The following is a 20,604-nucleotide window of genomic DNA, read 5'->3' on the forward strand; positions in this document are numbered from 1 at the left end:
AATTGAAGGCCTTAGCTTAGTTAATAAAGCATAGGTAAACATCTTTCTGGTATTCTTTGCTTTCAGCCAATATCCATCTGACATCAGCAATGATATCCCTCGTTCCATGTCATCCTCTGAATCCGACTTGAACCTCTGGAACTTCTCTGTCAATGTATGCTTGCAGCCGTTTCTGTATTACCTTTGGTAAAACTTTACTCACATGGGATAGCAGAGATATTGTCTAATGATTTCTGCAATCTGTTGGGTCACCTCTGGAATGGGCATAAATATGGATCTCTTCCAATCGTTGACCAGATAGTTGTTTCCACATTTCTTGGCAGAGATGAGTGGGTTCCTCCAGTGTCTCCTCGTTTTGCTTAAAGATTTCAATTTGTATTCCATCAATTCCTGGTGCCTTGTTCTTTCTCAATTCCTTCAAAGCTCCTTGGACTTCCTTCAGTATCACTGGCTCTTGATCATATCTACCTCTTGAAACAGTTGGACATCAACCATTTCCTTTTGGTAGAGTGACTTTGTGTATTCCTTCCATCTTCTCTTGATGCTTCCTACATCATTCAATAATTTGCCCAGAGAATCCTTCAATAACGAAAGTCAAGGCTTGAATTTTTTTCTTCAGTTACCCAGCTTGAGAAATGCTGAGCGTGTTCTTCCCTTTTGGTTTTCTAATTCCAGATCTTTGCACGTTTCACTGTAATATTTGACTTTGTCATCTCGAACTGACCTTTGAAATTACCTGTTCAGCTCTTGTACCTCCTCATTTCTTCCATTTGCTTTAGCATCTTTACGCTGGAGAGCAAGTTTCAGTGTCTCTTCTGACATCCATTTTGATCTTTTCCTTCTTTCTTGTCTTCTTAATGACTTTTTGCTTTCTTCCTGTATGATGTTCTTGATGTCATCCCACAACTCTTTTACTACTATCTATATTTACAGTGTTAGGCACATGAAAGTTTTGGCACCGTCCCTCTCATATCGCTTCAGTCATCAAGTTCTGTCTCCCAAAGGTTTTTGAATATACCCTTTGGTCTCCCCTTCTCCATCCTCAGTCTCTGCCTTGTGGTGGCCCTCTAACTTTTCTTCCCCAAGACCATTCCCGAGAGATCCCTTTTGCTCATAGAATTAAATTCAGACCTGTGTGTAGCCTATGTAAATTCAAGACCAGTTCAGTCTATTTGTCCCAATCAGCCATGCTACTTGAACCCTTTCCATTCCTTGTCTCTGCCCTAAAAGAGATGCTGACATCTGCCATTTGAACTCTTAATTTTCAAAATCTAATACCTTAGTTTGCTTTCCTGTGTTCTCTTCTTTCTAAGCATTCATTCAATCTGTTTCTTAAGCACCTTTTTCATGTGAGGCATTGTGTTAGGCTGTGGGACAAACAACAACTAGGTCTAGTCCTGTACTGGAGTTTATTGTCAATTATTCATTTGGCCCTTTTTGAGGGTCAACTCTTGAGGCAGCCACTAGGAATGCTTTCCAGACAGTTTACAAGTTGGTGCACCTCTCTGATCCATGTCCATTCTGATCCTTTTTTTTTCAATACCTGGTTACAATGTACAGTGAGTAATTGTGGCTTTTCCTTGCTCCTGAAGACCTAGAGTATAAGAGCCCTGTCTTACTGAGTTCTTGATTTTCAACTTCTGGGACTGGTCTTCTGCAATTTCTGACCACCACAGTGGTTCATACCCAATCTCTAGACTGGGGCTTTCGAGGATGACAGGGATGGGATGAGAGGTCGTAAAGTGGTTCTGGACAGATATACTGGGACTTAATGTATACTGAATCAAAAAAAAAAACATTTGAAGCTCACTGAAAATGGCATGCTAAGCCCCTTGGGCTTGGAAGTGTGCAAACAGGAACTCCTGGGCAGGGGGAAGCCTGGTGTAGTTAATTTCTGTAGTCCATGTTCCCTGGCGGGGACTGGGATCATTCACAATCCCTCCCTTCTCATCAGCTTTTCCTACTCCTGCCAAGAGGGAGAAACCAAGGAGCTTTGGTCCTCGGGCCACCACCTCAAGTCTTGCCGGGCAGTGGTCTTCTCTGAAGATGGACAGAGTGAGTATTGGGGAGGACAGCCAACAGTATGGTGGAGGGAGCAATGAACAGCACCACAACCTGGTCACCTTTTTCCCCTAGAACTGGTCACTGTCTCCAAGGACAAAGCCATCCACATTCTAGATGTGGAGGAGGGCCGACTAGAAAGACGCATTTCTAAGGCTCATAGGTAAGGGGATGAGTGTGCAGGTATGCAGACGAGGGGAGGGGCAAGGATCAGGAGAGGTCCTGTTGGGACAGAGGTATTCTGGAAAGGTTTATATTTGTGTCCTCAGTGCACCTATCAACAGTCTGCTGCTGGTGGATGAGAATGTTTTGGCCACTGGGGACGATACAGGTGGTGTCCGTCTATGGGACCAGCGGAAAGAGGGCCCCTTAATGGATATGCGACAGCATGAGGAATATATCGCTGACATGGTTTTGGACCCGGCCAAGAAGCTCTTGCTCACAGCCAGGTACAACCCTCAAAGCTGCCTGTACCTGTTAAAATGTTTCATAGAGAGCTTCTAACCAAGCCTACCGCTCTGCTCTCCACAGTGGGGATGGCTGCCTTGGCGTGTTCAACATCAAACGGCGCCGGTTTGAGCTCCTGTCAGAGCCTCAGTCTGGGGACCTGACTTCTGTCACCCTTATGAAGGTATGATAGCTGCATACAGTGGAATGAGGGTGTGCTAGGGACTTGCGTCCCACGTGGCTCCACAGACCCAATTTTCCCTGTCTCCCTGTAGTATGGGAAGAAGGTAGCCTGTGGATCCAGTGAAGGTACCATCTATCTCTTTAACTGGGATGGCTTTGGGGCCACGAGTGACCGCTTTGCCCTGAGAGCCGAGTCCATCGACTGCATGGTTCCCGTTACTGAGAGCCTGCTGTGCACTGGCTCCACTGATGGAGTCATCAGGTGAGGGAAGCTAGGCGGGCCTTCTGGTCACAGAAGGGCAGGGCAGATCCAGCCAACTAGTACTAACACTCTTCCCTCTCCCCACCCAGGGCTGTGAACATCCTGCCCAACCGAGTGGTGGGTACTGTGGGCCAGCATGCTGGGGAACCTGTGGAGGAGCTGGCTGTCTCTCACTGTGGTCGCTTCCTGGCCAGCAGCGGCCATGACCAGCGTATCAAGTTCTGGGACATGGCCCAGCTGCGGACTGTGGTGGTGAATGACTACCGTCGACGCAAGAAAAAGGGAGGGCCACTGCGCGCCCTGAGCAGCAAGGCCTGGAGCACCGATGACTTCTTTGCAGGGTTAAGGGAGGAGGAAGAGGACTCCATGACACTTGGAGATGAGGAGAGTGAAGAGGACAGTGACTGAGGGAATGAGTTAATTCTCAGGACAGGTCCTCATTTGCTGTGCAAAGTCCTGCTTCCTGGGTTGGAACCTGAGGCTGTGCATTGATTATACCTTCCTGAATTTGGTCCACAAGGTCAGTGGTTCAAGCTCACCACCACTCCTGAGAGGCTATGCATTGATTATACCTTCATGAGTTTGGTCCACAAGGTCAGCGGTTCAAGCTCACCACCACTCCTGAGAGGCTATGCATTGATTATACCTTCATGAGTTTGGTCCACAAGGTCAGCGGTTCAAGCTCACCACCACTCCTTGGAAATCCTATACAGGATCATTATGTGTCAGAGGTGACTCAACGGCACGTAACTAAAGAGTCCTGGTGTGGCATTGCAGAGTAAGCACTGGATTGCTAACTGTAAGGGTAGGCTGTTCAAATCCATCAGCTGCTCTCGGAAACCCTATCGGGTCGCTATGAGTCAGAGCCAACTCAAACTGCACATGACAACAACCAACCTAAAGCTTGGTAGTTCACCCCTGCTCAATGGTACTGTGAAGAAAGCCTTAGAAATCTGCTTCTGTATAGCCAAGAAAACCTTTTGGAGCAGCCACTCTGTAAGACTTGGGGTCACCATGAGTCAGAATGGACTCACAGACTCGGGTATAGTTTTTTTTTTTTTTTTTATTGAGCATCTCAGGAAGATACATACAGGCCCCCCAGAACTTGGGGCAGCACAGTGGGGAGGGGTCCTAGCCCCATATACCAGTGTGAGGAAGACAAGTTCTCAACTGGGCAAGACAGCACAGACACAGATGTATACCAATCACGGGTTTAATATAAATACAACTAGCATAGAAAAACTTGAAACTATACATAATTCCAAAACAGAATGCCAGGTAGTGAGGGAAAAGGGCAGGTTTTCTGATTCTTCGGCTCCGCCAGTCCCTAAATAAAAACGTAACCAACATAATGGACCAGAAAAGTGAGAAATGAAGTCATGCTAAACTGTGGGGAGGGAGGGGGAGAAGGATGTGTGTGTGTCACACAAGGAATTGCACCAAGAAGACCATAAAGCCAGGTTATGCCCTGGTTGGAAGGAGGTCCAGGTTCCTCCCCACAAAGTTAGCCAAACTTGAGTTGCCCCTAGGTGCCACGGGTTCTGCCCTAGCAGGGAACACGTGTCAGGTATGTGGCAGGGCCCATGCCCCTTCTCCTTTTTGGGCTTAGATGGTGACCACCCAGGCCTGCTGGGCTGGGGCCTGACACAGGCTCCTTCTACCCATCCAGGCTGCCTGTGGAGAAAGGATGGGGTCACTGCTTAACCATGGTACCTGCCTCAGCCCCAGCAGAGAACAGAAGACTGGCCCCACACTCACTCAACGCCTCCAGCAGCCGTGCAGACACAGCATCTTTGGCTACCTGGTGCCCATCCTGCCCATCTGGGGCCAGCACAACCCAGATAAGGCCACTGAAGGGCACTGGATGCCCAGGGATCACCACCTGGTACCAGAAACGGTGCCAACCAGCAGGGCCCATGCCTAAACACTTGGTGAGGAACACAGGACTGCCCAGCTTCATTCGCTGGCACAGCAGCTGTAGGGCAACCCGAGCTCCTCGGGGACCTTGCTTGTCCCTGGCTAGGGCCAATCGGCTGCCCTCTGGCTGTAGGCACTGCAGTGAAGAGCCCATGAGCTGCTGGCGGAGTCGCTGCTTCAGGTCTGGTTTAAGCCACTCCACAGTCACTTGTTCCCCACAGAGGCATGACTGTCCTGTAAGATAAAGCAGGAATCAAGGCACATCTGAGCCCTGGGCTTAAGTCCCCAGAGCCTTTGAGCCCCTTCACACAGGTCTGGGTTTAGGTCTTAGTCTCCCCATTTCCACCTGGAATGACCTTAGGAAAGTTAAACATCTCCAGGCATCACTGTTTTTATTTGTAAAGGAGGTATAAAAGTTTGTCTGGATTCCTGGTGTGGCGCTATAAGATAAGCACTGGATTGCAAAGTTGGATGGAACCGCAAGGTTGGTGGTTCAAAGTCATCTCTCTTTGGAAACTATACAGGGTCACCATGAGTTGGAAGTGACTTGACAACACTTAAGAAGTTTGTCAGTATACTGGTATACTGTGGTGGTGTGTATGTTGCTGTGATGCTGGAAGCTATGCTATTGGTATTTTTAAATACCAGCTGGGTCCACCCATGGTGGACAAATTTCAGCTGAGCTTGCAGACTATTTCTGAATGTTTAACCACTGAAAACCTTATGAATAGCAGTGGAACACTGTCAGATAGCACCAAAATATTGTCAGATACAGTATGAGCCCTTCAGATGGGAAGGCACTCAAAATACAAAGACCCCCAACAAGACAGAATGGCATAGTGACAGCAGCAATAGGCTCGCATGCCTGGGCAGTGTTAATGGTTCTGTTATGCGTTAACGAGTTGGAACCCATGGCACGTTGGAGTACTGATTGAGGCAGGTCAACTTCATTACCATCTTAACAGTGAGTGTTTACTTTGAATCAGAAAATATGCTGAATACTAAGTCCTGAAATTGACTTAATTCTCAACAGTATAAGGAAGGCAGGCTTTATGGTGGGGGTAAAAGACTGCCTAGGGCAAGTCCATTTAAATATTTCTAAAGAGAGGAATGATTGTTTCATTGGAATGTTGGTTGAATCTAAAAATAATGTGCAACTAATGTTATGTGCTGTGGAGTCGGATCCAACTCATAGCCACCCTGTACAGGGTTTCCGCGGCTGTAAATCTTCATGGGATCAGAAAGCCTCATCTTTCTCCTGCGAACCCTAGGGTTCGCAGCCTGATTTGTAACCACTACACTACCAGAGCTCCTTTAGGTTTAGTAGAACATTTGTTATCAGTGAAACATCACAAACTCAGGCGTGCTTGATGCTAATGCACTTTGCAAATTGACATGCTATGCTATCAGCCCAGTATCCTCTACACCTACCTTCCACCAGGGCCTTTTTGGCCATGGCAGCGGCGCGGTGTGAGCCGAACTTGAGCAGAGCCATCTGCTTGGGCTCGGGCCCACGGCTGGGCAGCAGCAGCGCTTCCTGCAGGTTGGAACTCAGTGGCTGCAGAGCAAGGAGGAGAGCGCGATGGGTCAGATCCGGTGGCAGCCCGTCCACACTCAGCTCACACTTCTCGGTGCTGCGGCACACAAGTAGCGGGCAGGAAGGCCGCAGCAAATGGTTGTGCAGTGTGGCGATAGCGGCCTGTGCCCCACGCCGCGAGCTGTAGCGGGCATAGGCGAAGCCGCGGTTCAGGCCGCTGAAGGTCATCATCAGGCGGAACTCGTACAGGCGGCCCACTCGCTGGAACAGTGGGATCAGCTGGTGCTCGTACACGTCTTGGGGCAGCCGCCCGATGAACACTTCTGATCCAGCAGGCGGCGGGCTGCCCACCCAGCCTGAGAAACAGGAGGAGGGGGCAGAGTGGATACCGTCATTCGCCATGACAGTTCTGGGTTTGGGGCTCAGAGCAGAATTGAGCTATGTGCACAAACGTCTGTGAAATGGGTACAACAGTCATACTCCAGAGCCAACGGGCCGAGCTAACTCTGGTGAGGCCGTAAGTTAGACGTTGGATGGTTACTAGAGAGGCCTTGCAGTTCAAGCCCATTAGCCGCTCCAGGGCAGAAAAATGTGACTGCCTACTCCCGTAAAGATTTAGTCTAGGAAACCCTTTATAGAGTCGCTATGAATCAGCAGCGACTCGATAGCCGTGGATTTGCTTTGGTTTTGGAGGTAACTCCAGAGCTGGCACAAAATGGCTGCAGCTGAATATTACTTCTCTTCCACGATGGGTCGGATATCTCAGGAACTACCAACAAGCAGTTTCCTGTCTCGTCTGTTTGGGGTGTAAATCCGGGTATTCAGGAGGTTTTTGACGGTGGAGCCTAGAATCAGGCCCCACCCCCAAAAGGGGCTGGGCAGGGTCGACCAGGTTGGGGGAGCAGGGGTCCTGACTACCGTACCTGGGGGTGGCCCGCCATACTTCCTCTGCCCGTTCACCTGCACCAGTCGGATGCCTGTTTCTCTGACCCACGCCTCCAGCGCCGCCTTGTTCTCCGGATTCACCCGCTCACACCACAGCTGGGAAGGAAAGGGCAGGATGCAATGGTGGCTCGCCCAGCCCCCCTCCGCCTCGCTTATGCTGCTAGAAGCCCTGTAACCCCCTTTGCCTTGAGTAGGTGGAGGGTGGTGGCAACCCTTCATAGCTAGTTACTTACCTCACATTCCCGCTTGGATTGCATGGCTAACCCACCGACCTGCCTGTACTCTTTATAACTTCTTCCCGCAGCGATCTCTGGAAGCTTCCTTCCCCTCATCCCCCAAACTCTCATTGGTTCTGAGCACAACCCCGCCTCCCAAGGGGGTGGGGATACCACCGCACGTGCGCCTTAAACCCTCGGGTCTGCAGGTGAAAGCTATCAACGCTAATGGATGAAGGGGGCGGGGAGTGGCTCTTGAAATGGCACCAGGTGGACGCTGGAGGCAAGAACCCAGAGGCACTCTTTATCCAAAGGCCCTCTATAAGGCTTTCTTCCCTTTACTACCAGTAAAGTGGCCTGAAAGAGAGGAGGCCCCAGTTCTGAGGGGAAAGGCAGGGCTAGGCCCCAGTGACGCAGGCAGGCTCCAATAGTTGAAGCATTTTATTGGACAATTGGTAACAGGTTATGGGTAGGAATCCCCTCCATCTGGTGTGGGGCGCTGTAGCAGAGGCATGCTGGCTGCATTAGGTCCCCAGTGCTCTCCTGGTGTAGCACCTGGCCATTTAGCCAGTGATTACCAATAAAATACTTGTAATGAAAAATCTCTGCTCTGGCCATTCTTTAGGTCTTCCTGCCAGAAGAGAACTATGCAAAACTGTTGGAAGTGCAAATGCAGAGTTTTGCCTCAGACTCAAATAGTACTAGTCTCATTTTGCTCTGATAGTCCCTTCAGTTCAGCAGATGCAGTGGGGCTGGCTTGTTCTCTTTTTGATTTCCTCCACAAGATCTTCTCTTCTGACATCCACCTGGCCAGGTAGGGAAAAGGAAAGAAGGTGGTGTGAGCATCTTCCACTCCTTCCCCTAGTCTTGAGACTTGGCTCAGCTGGGAGCAGAAACCCATTAAACACCCCAGGGTTGGCAGTGCCTCTTGGGGGAGCTATAGAAACATATATACAGGGTAATGAAGATCTTAGCCTACCATGACCATAGAAATATGCAATTTATTGAGCATATACTGTATGTTAGACCAATGAGTCTTTTATGAGTAAGTGGGTACTAATAGGACTCCTGGTGAGGCGCTGGTGGATAAGCACTGGACTGCAAATCACAAGGTTGGCAGTGCAAACTCACCAGCTGCTCCTTGGAAACCCTGTACAATGTTGCTATGAGTTGGAATCAACTCGATGACACTTAACAGTAATAGCACTAATATGAAAAGGCTGGACTTTTTGAGTTTTCCTTCTCCCTCACAATTCTTGTCTGCCTTCTCACCTCTTCCCTGTTAGCCACTGAACGTAGCTTGATGACCCCATCCTTGAGTTCTTGCTCTCCAATGATGGCCACGAGTGGGATGCCTGCTTCCTCACAGTACTGCAACTGGTTCAGTAACTTTGGGTTCTTCTTGTAAAGCAGTTCTGCCTGCAGAGGACCAGAACAGAAGATGAAGACTGGCTTTTGCTGCCCTCAGGGAAAACGTCCTATGAGGTCAGGTTGGCACCTTGCTCTTAGCTCTACCCCATGAACTCACAGTAATGGAAAGAGTCACTGTATTAGGGTAAAGTTAAAAAGTAGTTATGCTAGGGTTCCAGTTCATACACGCACAAGTTTAATCCAAACAAAATGTGTTTAAACATGTTTCTACAAACAATTTCACTCAGCAATACACTTATTTTAGTTTTATTTGGATGCCTTCCAAAAAAAGGATACTTTTTGTGCTTTGGAAAAATGATTTTGAGGTCAAAGGTAATCCCAAATTTTAAAAACTCAAGTGGACACCTTTCCAAATCCTTGAAGCAATGTAACACGTTTACATAAAACAACAGGTTTTAGATGGAGCAAACATTTTTAGGAAGGCTGGAAAGACCTCAAAGATCAGGGAAGACTATCAACCTCAACAAATGAAGAAAATGGTTAAAATCCAGAAACTGGTGAAAAAACCCCATAGGATTACCATTGATGTAATAACTGATGAAATTGGGATCTCAAATGCTTTGGTATTTTCAATTTTAAATGAACATCTTGGTCTCAGCAAGCTTAAGGCTCAATGGGTACAAAAATGTTACAGAAAGATCAGCTAGCTCAAAGAGTCGATCTTTGCATTAGTCTTTTAAGCAAGACTGAAGCTAATGAAAACGATTTTATGGAATAAATCATAAATGGGGATGCTTCTTGAATTTACCAATACGACATAGAAAGCAAGGTTCAGTCAAAACAGAGGCTTCCCAGGGGATCTGCTGGGTCAGTTAAATTCAAGGTAGAGAGGTTGGCTCAAAAGGTCACGGCATCTATTTTGGGGGGATTCTAAAGGGGTCATCTTGATAAAATTTCTTGAAGGACACAAGGCAATAATTAGTTTTAAGAAAACTGAAAACTACATGATGAGAAAAAGGCAAGGAAATTTGTGCCAAGGAATTTGTTAACATTGTGACCACGTACCTGCTCATTTTTCAAAGGCAGCAAGGGGCTGTCCTATGAAAATTTCACTGGGAGACCTTTTAGCCCAGATCAACCATACAGCAGCCAACCATATAGTCTTGATCTTGCCCCTTTAGACTTCTTTTTGTTACCCAAACTCAAAGAACATTTAAAAGGAACACAATTTGAGTTCCTTGAAGACGCCAAGACTGCTGTTTTGACATGCTATAAACTGAAGAGCTCAGAATTCTTTGGGGGAAGGGATAGAGAGATGGAAATATCGCCTTCAACTGTGAATAAACTTACGTGGAGGATATGTTGAGAAACAATAGCTTTTGTTTTGATATTTTGATAATGTTGCTTCGTAAAAATGTCTGATTTTGTAGCAATATTTTTTGAGTTACCCTCATGTATGATTTTTAATTTAGCCTGTGCACAATACCCCCAAGTTGCGGCCACCCTGGGGCTTATCTCCTGTACCTTGATGCCGGCATCCCATAGCTCTGAGACAAGTTTCAGTCTTTCCTCCAGCAGTTTTTTCTGTGCAGATGCCACAAGTACTTGTGTCTCTGTGGTCCGTACCTTCTCCTCCAAAGCCTGAGGAAGGGGCAGAGAAGAGTCACAGCTGGGCTAGCCTTTAAGGAGCAAACAGAGCAGGCTCTAGTCAGGATTCTGAGAGACTAGGCCCCACTCAGCAAGCTCCACCAGAGCAGGAGCCCAGGTTTCTCATCATCTAGCAACTGGGCATTGGATAGCTCTTAGAGGAACTGATGTATATTTTCAGAAATTATCTGACTGGCTTGTACATATGACCTGTTGAAATAAATACCATCTACTAGGGCAAAGTTTTCAGTGACTAAATATTTGGAAGTAGTTCGTCACTCCTTCTTCTTGTCTGTCTTCATCTGGAAGCTCATCTGAAACCTGTCCACCATGGGTGACCCTGCTGGTATTTAAAATACTGGTGGCATAGCTTTCAGAATCACAGCAACTCACAAGCCACCACACTACAACAAACTGGCAGACGAGTGGTATATTCCGTAACCTCATATGCATGCAAAAGCTGGACAGTGAGTAAGGAATACCATAGAAGAATTGATGCTTTTGAGTTATGGTGTTAAGAGAAGAATATAGAAAGTGCCTTGGGCTGCTGAAAGAACCAACAGACCCATTTTGGAAGAAGTGCAGCCAGAGTGCTCCTTAGAGGCCAAGATAGCCAAACTTTGTCTCTCATACTTCAAAAATATTGTCAGCAGGGACCAGTTGCTGGAGAAGGGTATCATGTTTGGTAAGGTGGAGGGTCAGAGAAAAAGAGGAAGACCCCCAACGAGATGGATTGGCCAAGTGGCAGCATTGATGGACTCAAGTGTGGCAACAGTAGCGAGGTTGGCCCAGGATCAGGCAGTGTTTCGTTCTTCTGTGCATAAGGTCGCTATGGGTCAGTACCAACTCGATGGCACCTAACAACAACAACAACAAGGGCAAGGGTGGAGTTCTGATGTGGTGCTGTGGGATAAAGCACTGGACTGCAGGGTCAGTGTGAACCATAAGGTTGGCAGTTCAAACTCACCAGCTGTTCCTTGGAACTCCCTACACAGGGTTGCTATTAGTAGGAACTGACTTGAAGGCACTTAACAACAACAAAGGGCAAGGGCAGAGATAGCTTAAGTATAGTGATTTTGAGCTCATCTCCATGTACTAAGTAGTAAGAGTGCACAAGAACTCACTCAGAAGTGACACTATTAACCCAATCCTGGCCAATCAAACTACCCCTGGTAGTTCTAGTCCTTACTCATTATCTGCCCATAAAGACTATGTCTTATCTCCCTCAGCCACAGGGCACAACCTAAGACATGTGTATATTGAGAGAAGAATGCTGCCACTGTCCCTGTTTTTCTGGAAAACTACTCTCATAGTTTTTATGGATTAACAACCCACGCTCCATCCTACCCCACCTCATAATGTGTTGGAATTCTAACTCCTATATTTGTCAATGTAATCCTGTTTGGAAATAGGGCTTTCTGTTATATTAATTAGATCAAAGCCAAGTAGTAGTTATTGTTAAGTGCCATTGAGTCAGTTCCGACCCATAGCAACCCTGTATAGGAATTCCAAGTAGCAGTTGGTGAGCTTGAACCGCTGACCTTGCAGTTCAAACCGACTTTGCAGTCTAACATATTATCCCACAGTGCCACACCAGGACTCCATATCCAAGTAGGGTGAGTTCTAAATTTAATCACTCTCAGCTATAAAAAGGGCAGATTAGATACTGTATTTTTTAAAATATAATTTGCTCATGGATATAATACACATAAGAAGCCAATGCACAAGGAAGTTGTATGGTTTGGAAAAAAACATGTTAACGCATGCATGATTTGTGTAAAAATGTGGTATACTGGCATGTGAAGAAAGACGCCATGTGAGAATCATACACAAGCCAAGGAGTCAAGGAACTCCTGGGCCACTGACGCAGCTGAGACTCTGATTTGGACTTTTAGCCTCCAGAACTGTGAGAAAATAAATTTCTGTTTTTTAAAGCCACCCACTTGTGGTATTTCTGTATGGCAGCAGTAGAGAACTATGACAATAGTTCTTACAACATACAATGCCTACTGGAATAGTGACCTAATTGGGAACCAAGGGTGGTTCCACCCTAGAGAGAAGGAATGGGACCAGTGGGAAGGTTATTGCCAGATAATTTCCCATAGGATGAAAGCAACCAGCTAGTTAGAGCAGCAACAATAAAGGAGGCTTGAAGCCATGTGGGGCTTTCCTGGTGCTGCTATAGGTGCTAGAAAGCCAAGGCAGGCCTCGTGGATCCCAGGAGCAGACAGGTACTTGACCAAAGCAATACCACCGGCCCCCATGGAATATTCAAAGAAGACAGCACTGGTGCTGTTACTTGCCCAGACCTTTTCTATCCACTTTCTAGGACCTACCTCCAGCCTCTGCTCCACAATGGAGAAGATCCGCTCCACCCCAATGCTGAGCCCCACACATGGCACCTTGCGCCCTTTGGGGTCGAACATGCCCACCAGCCCATCGTAGCGCCCACCAGCAGCCACACTGCCCACACCCAGGGGCTCTTCCCCTGCTCTGGCTGGGGTCTGTAGCAATACTGCTTCATAGATCACTCCAGTATAGTAGTCCAGCCCTCGAGCAAGGCTCAAGTCAAAGGAGATCTGTGTGGACAAGGACACAATCAGTACCATATATGGGTCACTGATGACCTGAAGTCCCAGAGCTCAGCTAAGGGAACCCATTTACCCTCAATTTGACTCACTTTGTTAGCAATGCCAAATAGGGTCAGGTATTCAAAGAGCAGCTTCAAGTCTCCCAGGCCCTCCAAGGCCTGTTTGTTCTGGGACAGTTTAGGATCCTGGAGTAGCTGCTCCACCAGAGATACCCCACCTGGGAAGACAGATTCATTAGCCAGACTGACTGACAAGAATATACCTGCATACTGTGTGTGTTATGTGTGTGCATACACACATACACACTCTCTACCTACACACTTCTGGACTGAAAGCAGTGGGACTCCGCTAGGGAGGCTGGTCCTGCTTCTCACCATGCTGCAGGACGTACTCCCCAATGCGATCAGCCACCTCAGGTGCAAGGCCCTTCTCTCCCACCATCTCATTCTTCACTTCTTCCCAGGACACCTGGCAGACAGACACCAGTCAGAGACCCCTGGGCAGTTTCCCCTGGCAGAGCAAGTGTGGGCCCTCCCTGGGGGCAACACTAGAGAAGAAGCTGCACTTCAACCTGGGGCGAATCTACCTCTTATGGGCATAAAAGCGGGTACCTCTCTCTTCAAACTTGTTTTCCATTTCCCAAGGCAGGGTGGGATCTGCAAAGAGCAGTCAGGTGTTTGGGTTGTTACCTTGTCCAGTTTGTCCACGGAGGAGCAGATAGTGCGGAACTTGCTATCAGGAACACCACAGATGGCAAACAATCCATCTAGGATGCGCCGGTCATTCACCTGCAGGGAATGAGGAGGGAATCTCTTTCCTTTACATGATCTTCAATAGCCTTGATCACTTGGGCTACGATTCTGTCTTCACAAGGACCCTCTCCTTTGAGAGGCCAGACCCAACTTGCTTTCCCAGCCCAGTTTGGCTCTGACCTTGATCAGGAAGTCTCCTAGCTGAAGTGAACTCAGAATCTCACACATGATTTTTAGGCATTCTGCATCAGGAATCATGGGGTCAAATTGCCCAGCAATGTCAAAATCCTGCAGGAGGAGGGACAGAGGTGGAATTAGGGCTTAGTCTTTGTAAGAGGGGTTCCTGGGAGCTCTGTTCTCTCTGTGTGCAGTCAAGCACAGACTCCTTCATTCTCTATGTTTAGCCAATAGCCCAATGGAAAACTCTGGCATTCACGGGCCTTTCACTAGTCCTGGTTTCCTTTCCATCTAGACTGTTACTTCATCATCTCACTCATCTACTTCTCCAATTCTTTCTACTGCTGTTGGAAATTATCCAGCCTTAGTCCTTAGCTAGCCATCTTCTTTACTTATCCAGCTCTTTGCTCAATCTGGATGATCTGATACCTTAAATCCAACTTCCCCATTCTCTGCTGTGATCTCATCACTGTGGTTTAATATACAGAGCAAAGGATCTAGAGTTCCAGTCCTGACTTTGTCTTTCTTATCTTATCCCTTGCTAGCCTCAAGTTTATTGGGATAAGATGGGAATAACTCCAGTAACACCCTCCCCATAAGGCTGTTTTGAAATCTATATGAAAACACCAGAGAAACTTAAGGGTTATCATTATTTGGAGCATCCCATTTGCTATTACTCATCCTGCCCCATGGTTCCCCAGCACTCACACACTGGTAGAATTCCCGGTATCGGCCACGGGTCATGGCTGGGTTATCCCGCCGATACACTTTTGCTATGTGGTAGCGTTTAATGTTGGTCAGCTTATTCATTGCCAAATATCGAGCAAAAGGAACCTGAGGACAAAGGGTTAAGGAGAAAGCCCCTCCTAACACCAACAATCTAGAAGTTGGTTATCACCAACCAACAGAAGCAAAGGTCTAACCCCTCCCTGTGCCGGATAAACCACCACTCATGAGATTAACAGCATTTCTGAATATCAGAATCAACTTTGCCATGAAGGGGCAAGTGAAGTTTCAAATAAGGGTAAGGTTCGTTTCTTTTTGGTAGTCAGTCTCTCCCCTCAGCTACGCTGAACAAGGCAAAGGCCTGGGAAGATAGACTAAAAGCAGAGAAAGGACCCCATCTGGAGTCTCAAAGCAGATGGCTCTCTGCCAAACATATTCAGGAACACAGCTTTAAAAATGTTTTTCTTGAGGATGAATTCCTAGGAATTCAAAGAACATGAATAATGAATAATGACTCCATAAAGCTGAACAATGCGAAAGCCCAAACTGAGAATGCCTTAAGGGTGTTAAAGCAGTGATATCTCCAACAAGTTGGTAACATATTTCATCTACCGGACTGGCAAAGACTAAAAAACCTGAAAATTCCAATGTGTAGAAATGGAAACACTCAGACACTGATTGGTTAAAGTACAAGTGGATACAACTTATTGACTCAGAAATTCCATTTCTATGTAGCTACCCTGCAGATACATGCTCATCTTTACCAGACCTTGTTCTCATACTGAATGTATAGCAACGAACAAGACAAGATTGCCCATGCCCTCAAAGATCTTCTGTACTTAGGAAAAGAGAAAGGTAATACCTTACTGCAAGGATTGAGATAAGAGAACTGTGCGGTTGGTCAATTAAAAGAGGACTTTGTCCACTGGACTGAGAAAGGAAGAGGTATTCTGGGGCCAGGAGACTGTTGGTAGAGGTCTGAGCAACATAAAGCTGAAATCTCATTCAGATTCTGGGAGAGATCTAAGGTTATAAGGCTATGTTTTATTTAGCCAAAGTTCCACTCTTATTTAAACGCAAGAATTCCTCTAATTGCCAAATGCCTCATATTTAATCCTACCTAAGCCTCCCTGTTGCCAAACTTGACGTTAGAGAACTTGAGATTAGGGATCGTCCCAGCCCAGTGATAACCAGTCCATCCAAAGAGTCAAGAGCCCAGGTTTAGAAAGATACAGTGAGGTCATAGCGAAGGGAAAGCAGTTCTCCACCCTGGTCCTTCAAGTCATAGATAAGTTTAGAGTCTTCCCCATACTTTCCAGTCAGTGTTTCCTAGAGAAAAATAAAGAAAAGTGATCAAACGATGAATATATAGCACTATATAAAAGGAAATTTTGCAAAGAAAAACCCACTGCTCTCTCATGACTGATTGTCAACTTGTTTATACTTCACTGTGCTGTCTATTCAATGCTTATGTATTTGATGTAGTTATCCAAAGGAAACATCAATTTTACACTTAATCACATTTCCATTAAGTGACACAGCTGAAGTATTATTTTTCAAAGATGCATAATATTTCATTCAGAAATGCACTTTCTTTTCCCTAGTGTTATACTATTAGCTGTATTTCATAACATTTCAGTAAACAAATTTGGTGACATAGTTTAAAAATTTTTTTGTTTTCTTGAGGATGTATTCAACAAGCACGAATAATTTTATGATACCAAAGAGTTGAACAATGTCAAAGCCCAAGATAAGAATGCCTAAAAGGCATCAAACCAGTGATATCTCCAACAAACTGATAACATATTGCATCTACCAGGTTGGCAAGATTAAAAAACTTGAAAATTCCAATGTGTAGAAACAGAAACACTCAGACACTTATTGGTAAAAGCACAAGTGGGTATAACTTTTTGACTCAGAAATTTCATTTCTATGCATACACCATGCCCACCATTACCAGACATTGTTCTAACACTGAATGTATAGCAATGAACAAGCCAGGTTGTCCATGCCCTCAAGGATCTTCTATACTGAGGGAGGAGAGGAAGGCCATACAATACAAAAAAAAAAAAAGCAAGGAAACAATAATTTTAGATTTATTTAGATTTAGATACATTCCTTTAAAGGAAATAAAAAACATGGTAAAGTTGAGGATTACTTTAGACAAGACTGTTGTTGTTGTTATGTGCCGTGGAGTCGGTTCGACTCATAGCGACCCTGTACAGGGTTTCCGAGGCTGTAAATCTTTATGGGAGCAGAAAGCCTCCTCTTTCTCCGGCAGAACAGCTGGTAGTTTCGAACTGCTGACCTTGCGGCCCACAGCCCGATTCATAACCACTACACTACCAGAGCTCCTTTTCAGATAAGATAGTTGAAAATTTTCTGAGGAAAAGCATTTTAGTTGAGATCTGAAACGAAAATCTACAACTTCTAACTTAATTTAATCTGAAATTAAAGTCATGCAAAGAGTTGGGGAAAGGAACATTCAGGAAGAAGAAAGGCTCTGAAGTAAAAACATAGTATGTTCCATGACAGAAAAGCATGGTGTGCAAAGGGAAGAACAACCTGAGCTAAAGTGGAAAAGTAGGCAATGGCCGGATCATGTAGGGCTTCATAATCCACTACTATCGAAGCAATTTCAACTCACAGCTACCCTGTGCTGTTGTTGTTAAGTGTTGTAGAGTTGGTTCCAACCTACAGCAACCCTACAGAGGATTTCCGAGGAATAGATGGTAGATTTGAACCACCAAACTTGTGGTTAACAGTCCAGTGCTTATTCTACAGTGCCATACCAGTATAGATTAAAATTGTGCCTTTGGGTTTCTGAGGCTGTAAAGTTTTACAAGAGCAGACAGTCTCATTTTTCTCCTGAAGAGCAGCTGGTGGATTTATACTGCTAACCTCACTGTTAGCAGTCCAATGCTTAACCTACTTTGCCAGTAAAGAGTTTGGATTTTATGATAAATTCAACAGGTCTTAAGCACATAATAAGCCAATCTGGTTTTTAATAGGTAACACCTAGAAATAACAATCTTGAGGTTGAATATTTACACTTTATGTGAGGCTTGTCTGTACCTAGGAGTCCTGGTGTGGCACTGTGGGTTAATGCGCTTGACTGCAAAGTCAGTTTGAACTGCAAGGTCGGCGGTTCAGGCTCACCAGCCGCTCCTCAGAAACTCTTTACAGGGTCACTATGGGTTAGAACTGACTGACCAGCACTTAACAACAACAACAACAACGTGTACCTAGAAAATATTTCAAACAGACGGACCATGAAATTCAAAGACATGAGCATAAGACATAGTAACTTTCAGTCTTAAAAAAGGGCTTTCTTTTTTGGAAGCTTCTGGCCACATCAAGGAAAATAAAAGGCATGGCCTCTCTCTCCAGGCCAGTCCTGTCTTCCTTCTTACTGGAGAAAATACTGTCTGTGTCTGTATAAGGAGTGGGGGCTGTTATGGATTGTGTCTCCAAAAATGTGTGTTATAAAGTCTAACCTCTATGCTTGTGGTTATAATCCTATTTAGGAATGAATTGTTTTTGCTCTATTCATGAGATAGGATTATGTTTTGAGCCAATCTTTTACAAAATATAAAAGTAGTAGATTAATGACGTAGAGCAGGGCGAAGATTGGATACTAACTACACAGAGATCTCCAGGAGCCAGGAAACAAGCTGAAGAGACAAGGACCTTCCTCTCTAGAGACAGAAAGTCTTCCTCTATAGTTAGCACCTTGAATTCAAACTTCTAGCCTCCTCAACTGAGAAAATAAATTTGTTTTTCTCACTTGTGGTATTTCTGTTATAGTAACACAAGATAACTAAGACAGGGGCTCTCTCTCTCATCCTTTCTGTTGTTCACATGCCCATTCTCCCACCATGCAATTTCTCCTCACCTTTAGTTCAAACACAGGTGTATCAATTACTTCTGCACCATGGCGCTTAAAGCAGTTGATAATTACAGCAAATACCTTCTCCCGAACTGCCATCTGCCGGGGACTGTAATCTCTTGTGCCCTTGGAATCAAAATGTGCATGGTAGTTAATGGTAGTTAAGTGGTAGTTAATGGTAGTTAAGTGCGATGGCCTGATTTGACTCGGATTCAGTAGTTCCTTCTGGTAATACTACTTTACAGGCTGTTGTTGTTATGTGCCATGGAGTCAGTTGCAACTCATAGTGACCCTGTACAGGGTTTCCAAGGCTGTAAATCTTTATAGGAGCAGAAAGCCTCATCTTTCTCTTGTGGAACAGCTGGTAGTTTCGAACTGCTGACCTTGCGGTTTGCAGCCCAATTCGTAACCACTGTTAGGTGGGGCTGTTTAATTCCTATTGCATCACATCAGGAGACACATAATGTCTGGTTATCCTACTTTTAGTAATGCTAAGATTGATCACTGAGTCCAGGTAAGGCCTGCATGATTGATCAAAAATTCTCCATTAATGCTCTGATGCGGCCCTGTAGGATAAGCACTGACTGCAAGGTCAGTTTGAATCACAGACTCACCAGCCATAACTCAGAAACCCTATGCTGTGAGTGAGAACTGACTTGATGGTACTTAACAACAACAATAGTTTGAGTAATCACTGATGATCACTGCTTTGGAACTTTATTTACACTTGTCTTTTTAACTTCTGAAAATGAGTTGTGTGTAGAAAGGAATAGCTCAAAGAATTTAGGAGCCTAAGTAATTAAAGTTAAAGTGACAATTCAGCACAAGGTTGACAGATTTTATCATAATTTGTAATTACACATCCATGTGTGGGATTACTTGTTCTAAACCTGACTTCTTCAGTAGAATGTAAGCTCCACTGAGGGCAGTCTATATTGTTCACCACTGTAAATCTTTATATGTTGATAGGCATATAATAAACACTCAGTATCTGCTGAAAGAAAAGGAGTAGCCGCAGTAGCAGGCAGATTCCATGAACACCCAACTGGCCTAGTTTCTGTCATCCCAGAACGACCCAAGTAGAGTCCAGTCCAGCCAGTGCTTAGAGCTACAGTGTTTCCTTGGCAATATTTGAGATCCTCCTCAGTGATGGATCTGGTTTGGAGAAACAGGCATATGGATGGGACTACCGGGGAGGAGGGGTTTGAAATTTACCTTGGGGGTTTTGAGCACAAACTTCAGTTTCCCTTCATCAGGGCCCAGTTGTGCCTTCAGTTTCAGGAGTTTTGCCACCTCCTCCTCGATCTGTGTAGGGAAAGGAGGCGCAGGGCTATCCATCTGCCACACCCCTCCCTCCCCCGTCATTCATTCAATATCCCTCCTACAGATGTCTCTTCCCTGGTTTAGCCTAGCTTTGCTTCTCTCTGGACCCTCCTAGCCCCTTCCCACCCAACCCAACCTTCTCCCTACAAGCCTGGTCCTTTCCCCGTCATCTGTATCCTCTCTGCGGACTACTCGGGCTTTAGGTTTTCCCTGGCCTTGCCTTGGCCTTTCCCCAGACGGCCATCCCCTGCCGCCCAGGCCACACCTGCTCAGCGCTGGCCTTCTGCTGCTTGAGGGCCCGCACGCGCTCTCCTTGAAGTCGCACCAGCTCCTCCACAGCCGCACGATCAGCCATGCCGACTGCCAATTCGTGCTGACGGCTACCAAGTCCCGCCGCGGTCGCCGCAGCCTTAGCCTGGATGACTTCCGGCTACCGAGTCACTGCAGAGCACGTCCAGAGAGCCTCCGCCTAGCACATAACACAACCACTTCCGGATCCTACCGGAAGTACAGAAATCATTGCTAAAGGAGTCTCAGTGGTAAGGCGGGAGATCCTTTAAT

At 46.0% G+C, this 20,604-nt stretch overlaps 3 protein-coding genes across 8 annotated transcripts in view; 1 reads left to right on the forward strand and 2 right to left on the reverse strand.

Moving 5' to 3' along the window:
• The window catches only part of WDR55 (WD repeat domain 55), a 5,814-nt gene extending 2,453 nt beyond the window's left edge, over positions 1–3,361 (forward strand). Inside the window, exons 2-7 of the mRNA XM_006866162.1 lie at positions 1,955–2,055; positions 2,137–2,224; positions 2,331–2,510; positions 2,593–2,692; positions 2,784–2,953; positions 3,043–3,361. Coding sequence (XP_006866224.1) covers positions 1,955–2,055; positions 2,137–2,224; positions 2,331–2,510; positions 2,593–2,692; positions 2,784–2,953; positions 3,043–3,361 — 958 coding nt within the window. The remainder of the gene's footprint in view (positions 1–1,954; positions 2,056–2,136; positions 2,225–2,330; positions 2,511–2,592; positions 2,693–2,783; positions 2,954–3,042) is intronic.
• A 1,285-nt stretch (positions 3,362–4,646) lies between these two features.
• On the reverse strand, positions 4,647–7,609 carry DND1 (DND microRNA-mediated repression inhibitor 1). The gene is made up of 4 exons (XM_006866163.1): positions 7,586–7,609; positions 7,331–7,448; positions 6,302–6,763; positions 4,647–5,104 (listed from the first exon to the last, which is right to left on the reverse strand). Exons 1-4 carry the CDS (start codon positions 7,607–7,609, stop codon positions 4,647–4,649), a joined length of 1,062 nt encoding a protein of 353 aa, XP_006866225.1.
• Positions 7,610–8,120: 511 nt separating this feature from the next.
• HARS (histidyl-tRNA synthetase) lies at positions 8,121–20,558 on the reverse strand. 6 transcript variants are annotated; one of them, XM_006866164.1, is made up of 13 exons: positions 20,309–20,419; positions 19,936–20,025; positions 18,727–18,846; positions 16,065–16,160; positions 14,814–14,939; positions 14,109–14,216; positions 13,866–13,964; positions 13,551–13,644; positions 13,266–13,393; positions 12,922–13,164; positions 10,463–10,579; positions 8,840–8,986; positions 8,121–8,373 (listed from the first exon to the last, which is right to left on the reverse strand). In XM_006866164.1, the coding sequence occupies exons 1-13, from the start codon at positions 20,396–20,398 to the stop codon at positions 8,302–8,304; spliced, it is 1,530 nt and encodes a 509-aa protein (XP_006866226.1). In that variant the 5' UTR covers positions 20,399–20,419; the 3' UTR covers positions 8,121–8,301. The 6 variants fall into 6 exon arrangements, with proteins under 6 accessions (XP_006866226.1, XP_006866230.1, XP_006866227.1 ...); XM_006866165.1 differs by having other exon boundaries at positions 8,302–8,373; positions 14,874–14,939; positions 20,309–20,398; XM_006866167.1 differs by lacking the exon at positions 18,727–18,846 and having other exon boundaries at positions 8,302–8,373; positions 14,874–14,939; positions 20,309–20,470.
• Positions 20,559–20,604: the final 46 nt, after the last annotated feature.

Source organism: Chrysochloris asiatica, unplaced genomic scaffold, assembly GCF_000296735.1.
Source record: "Chrysochloris asiatica unplaced genomic scaffold, ChrAsi1.0 scaffold00087, whole genome shotgun sequence".
NCBI classification, from domain to species: domain Eukaryota; kingdom Metazoa; phylum Chordata; class Mammalia; order Afrosoricida; family Chrysochloridae; genus Chrysochloris; species Chrysochloris asiatica.

What these genes read in the sequence shown, in the direction of transcription:
- DND1 (XM_006866163.1), bottom strand. Translation starts at nt 7,609, where the DNA reads ATGCAATCCAAGCGGGAATGTGAG. An exon ending in GTATGGCGGGCCACCCCCAG is followed by an intron (nt 6,764 to 7,330) that starts GTACGGTAGTCA and finishes CCTGTTTCTCAG; the next exon opens with GCTGGGTGGGCAGCCCGCCG. An exon ending in CAAAAAGGCCCTGGTGGAAG is followed by an intron (nt 5,105 to 6,301) that starts GTAGGTGTAGAG and finishes TTTATCTTACAG; the next exon opens with GACAGTCATGCCTCTGTGGG.
- HARS (XM_006866164.1), bottom strand. Translation starts at nt 20,398, where the DNA reads ATGGCTGATCGTGCGGCTGTGGAGGAGCTGGTGCGACTTCAAGGAGAG. An exon ending in CCCTTCGCTATGACCTCACT is followed by an intron (nt 14,940 to 16,064) that starts GTATCTTTCTAA and finishes CTTTGTCCTCAG; the next exon opens with GTTCCTTTTGCTCGATATTT. An exon ending in TATTTGGCATTGCTAACAAA is followed by an intron (nt 13,165 to 13,265) that starts GTGAGTCAAATT and finishes TTGTCCACACAG; the next exon opens with ATCTCCTTTGACTTGAGCCT.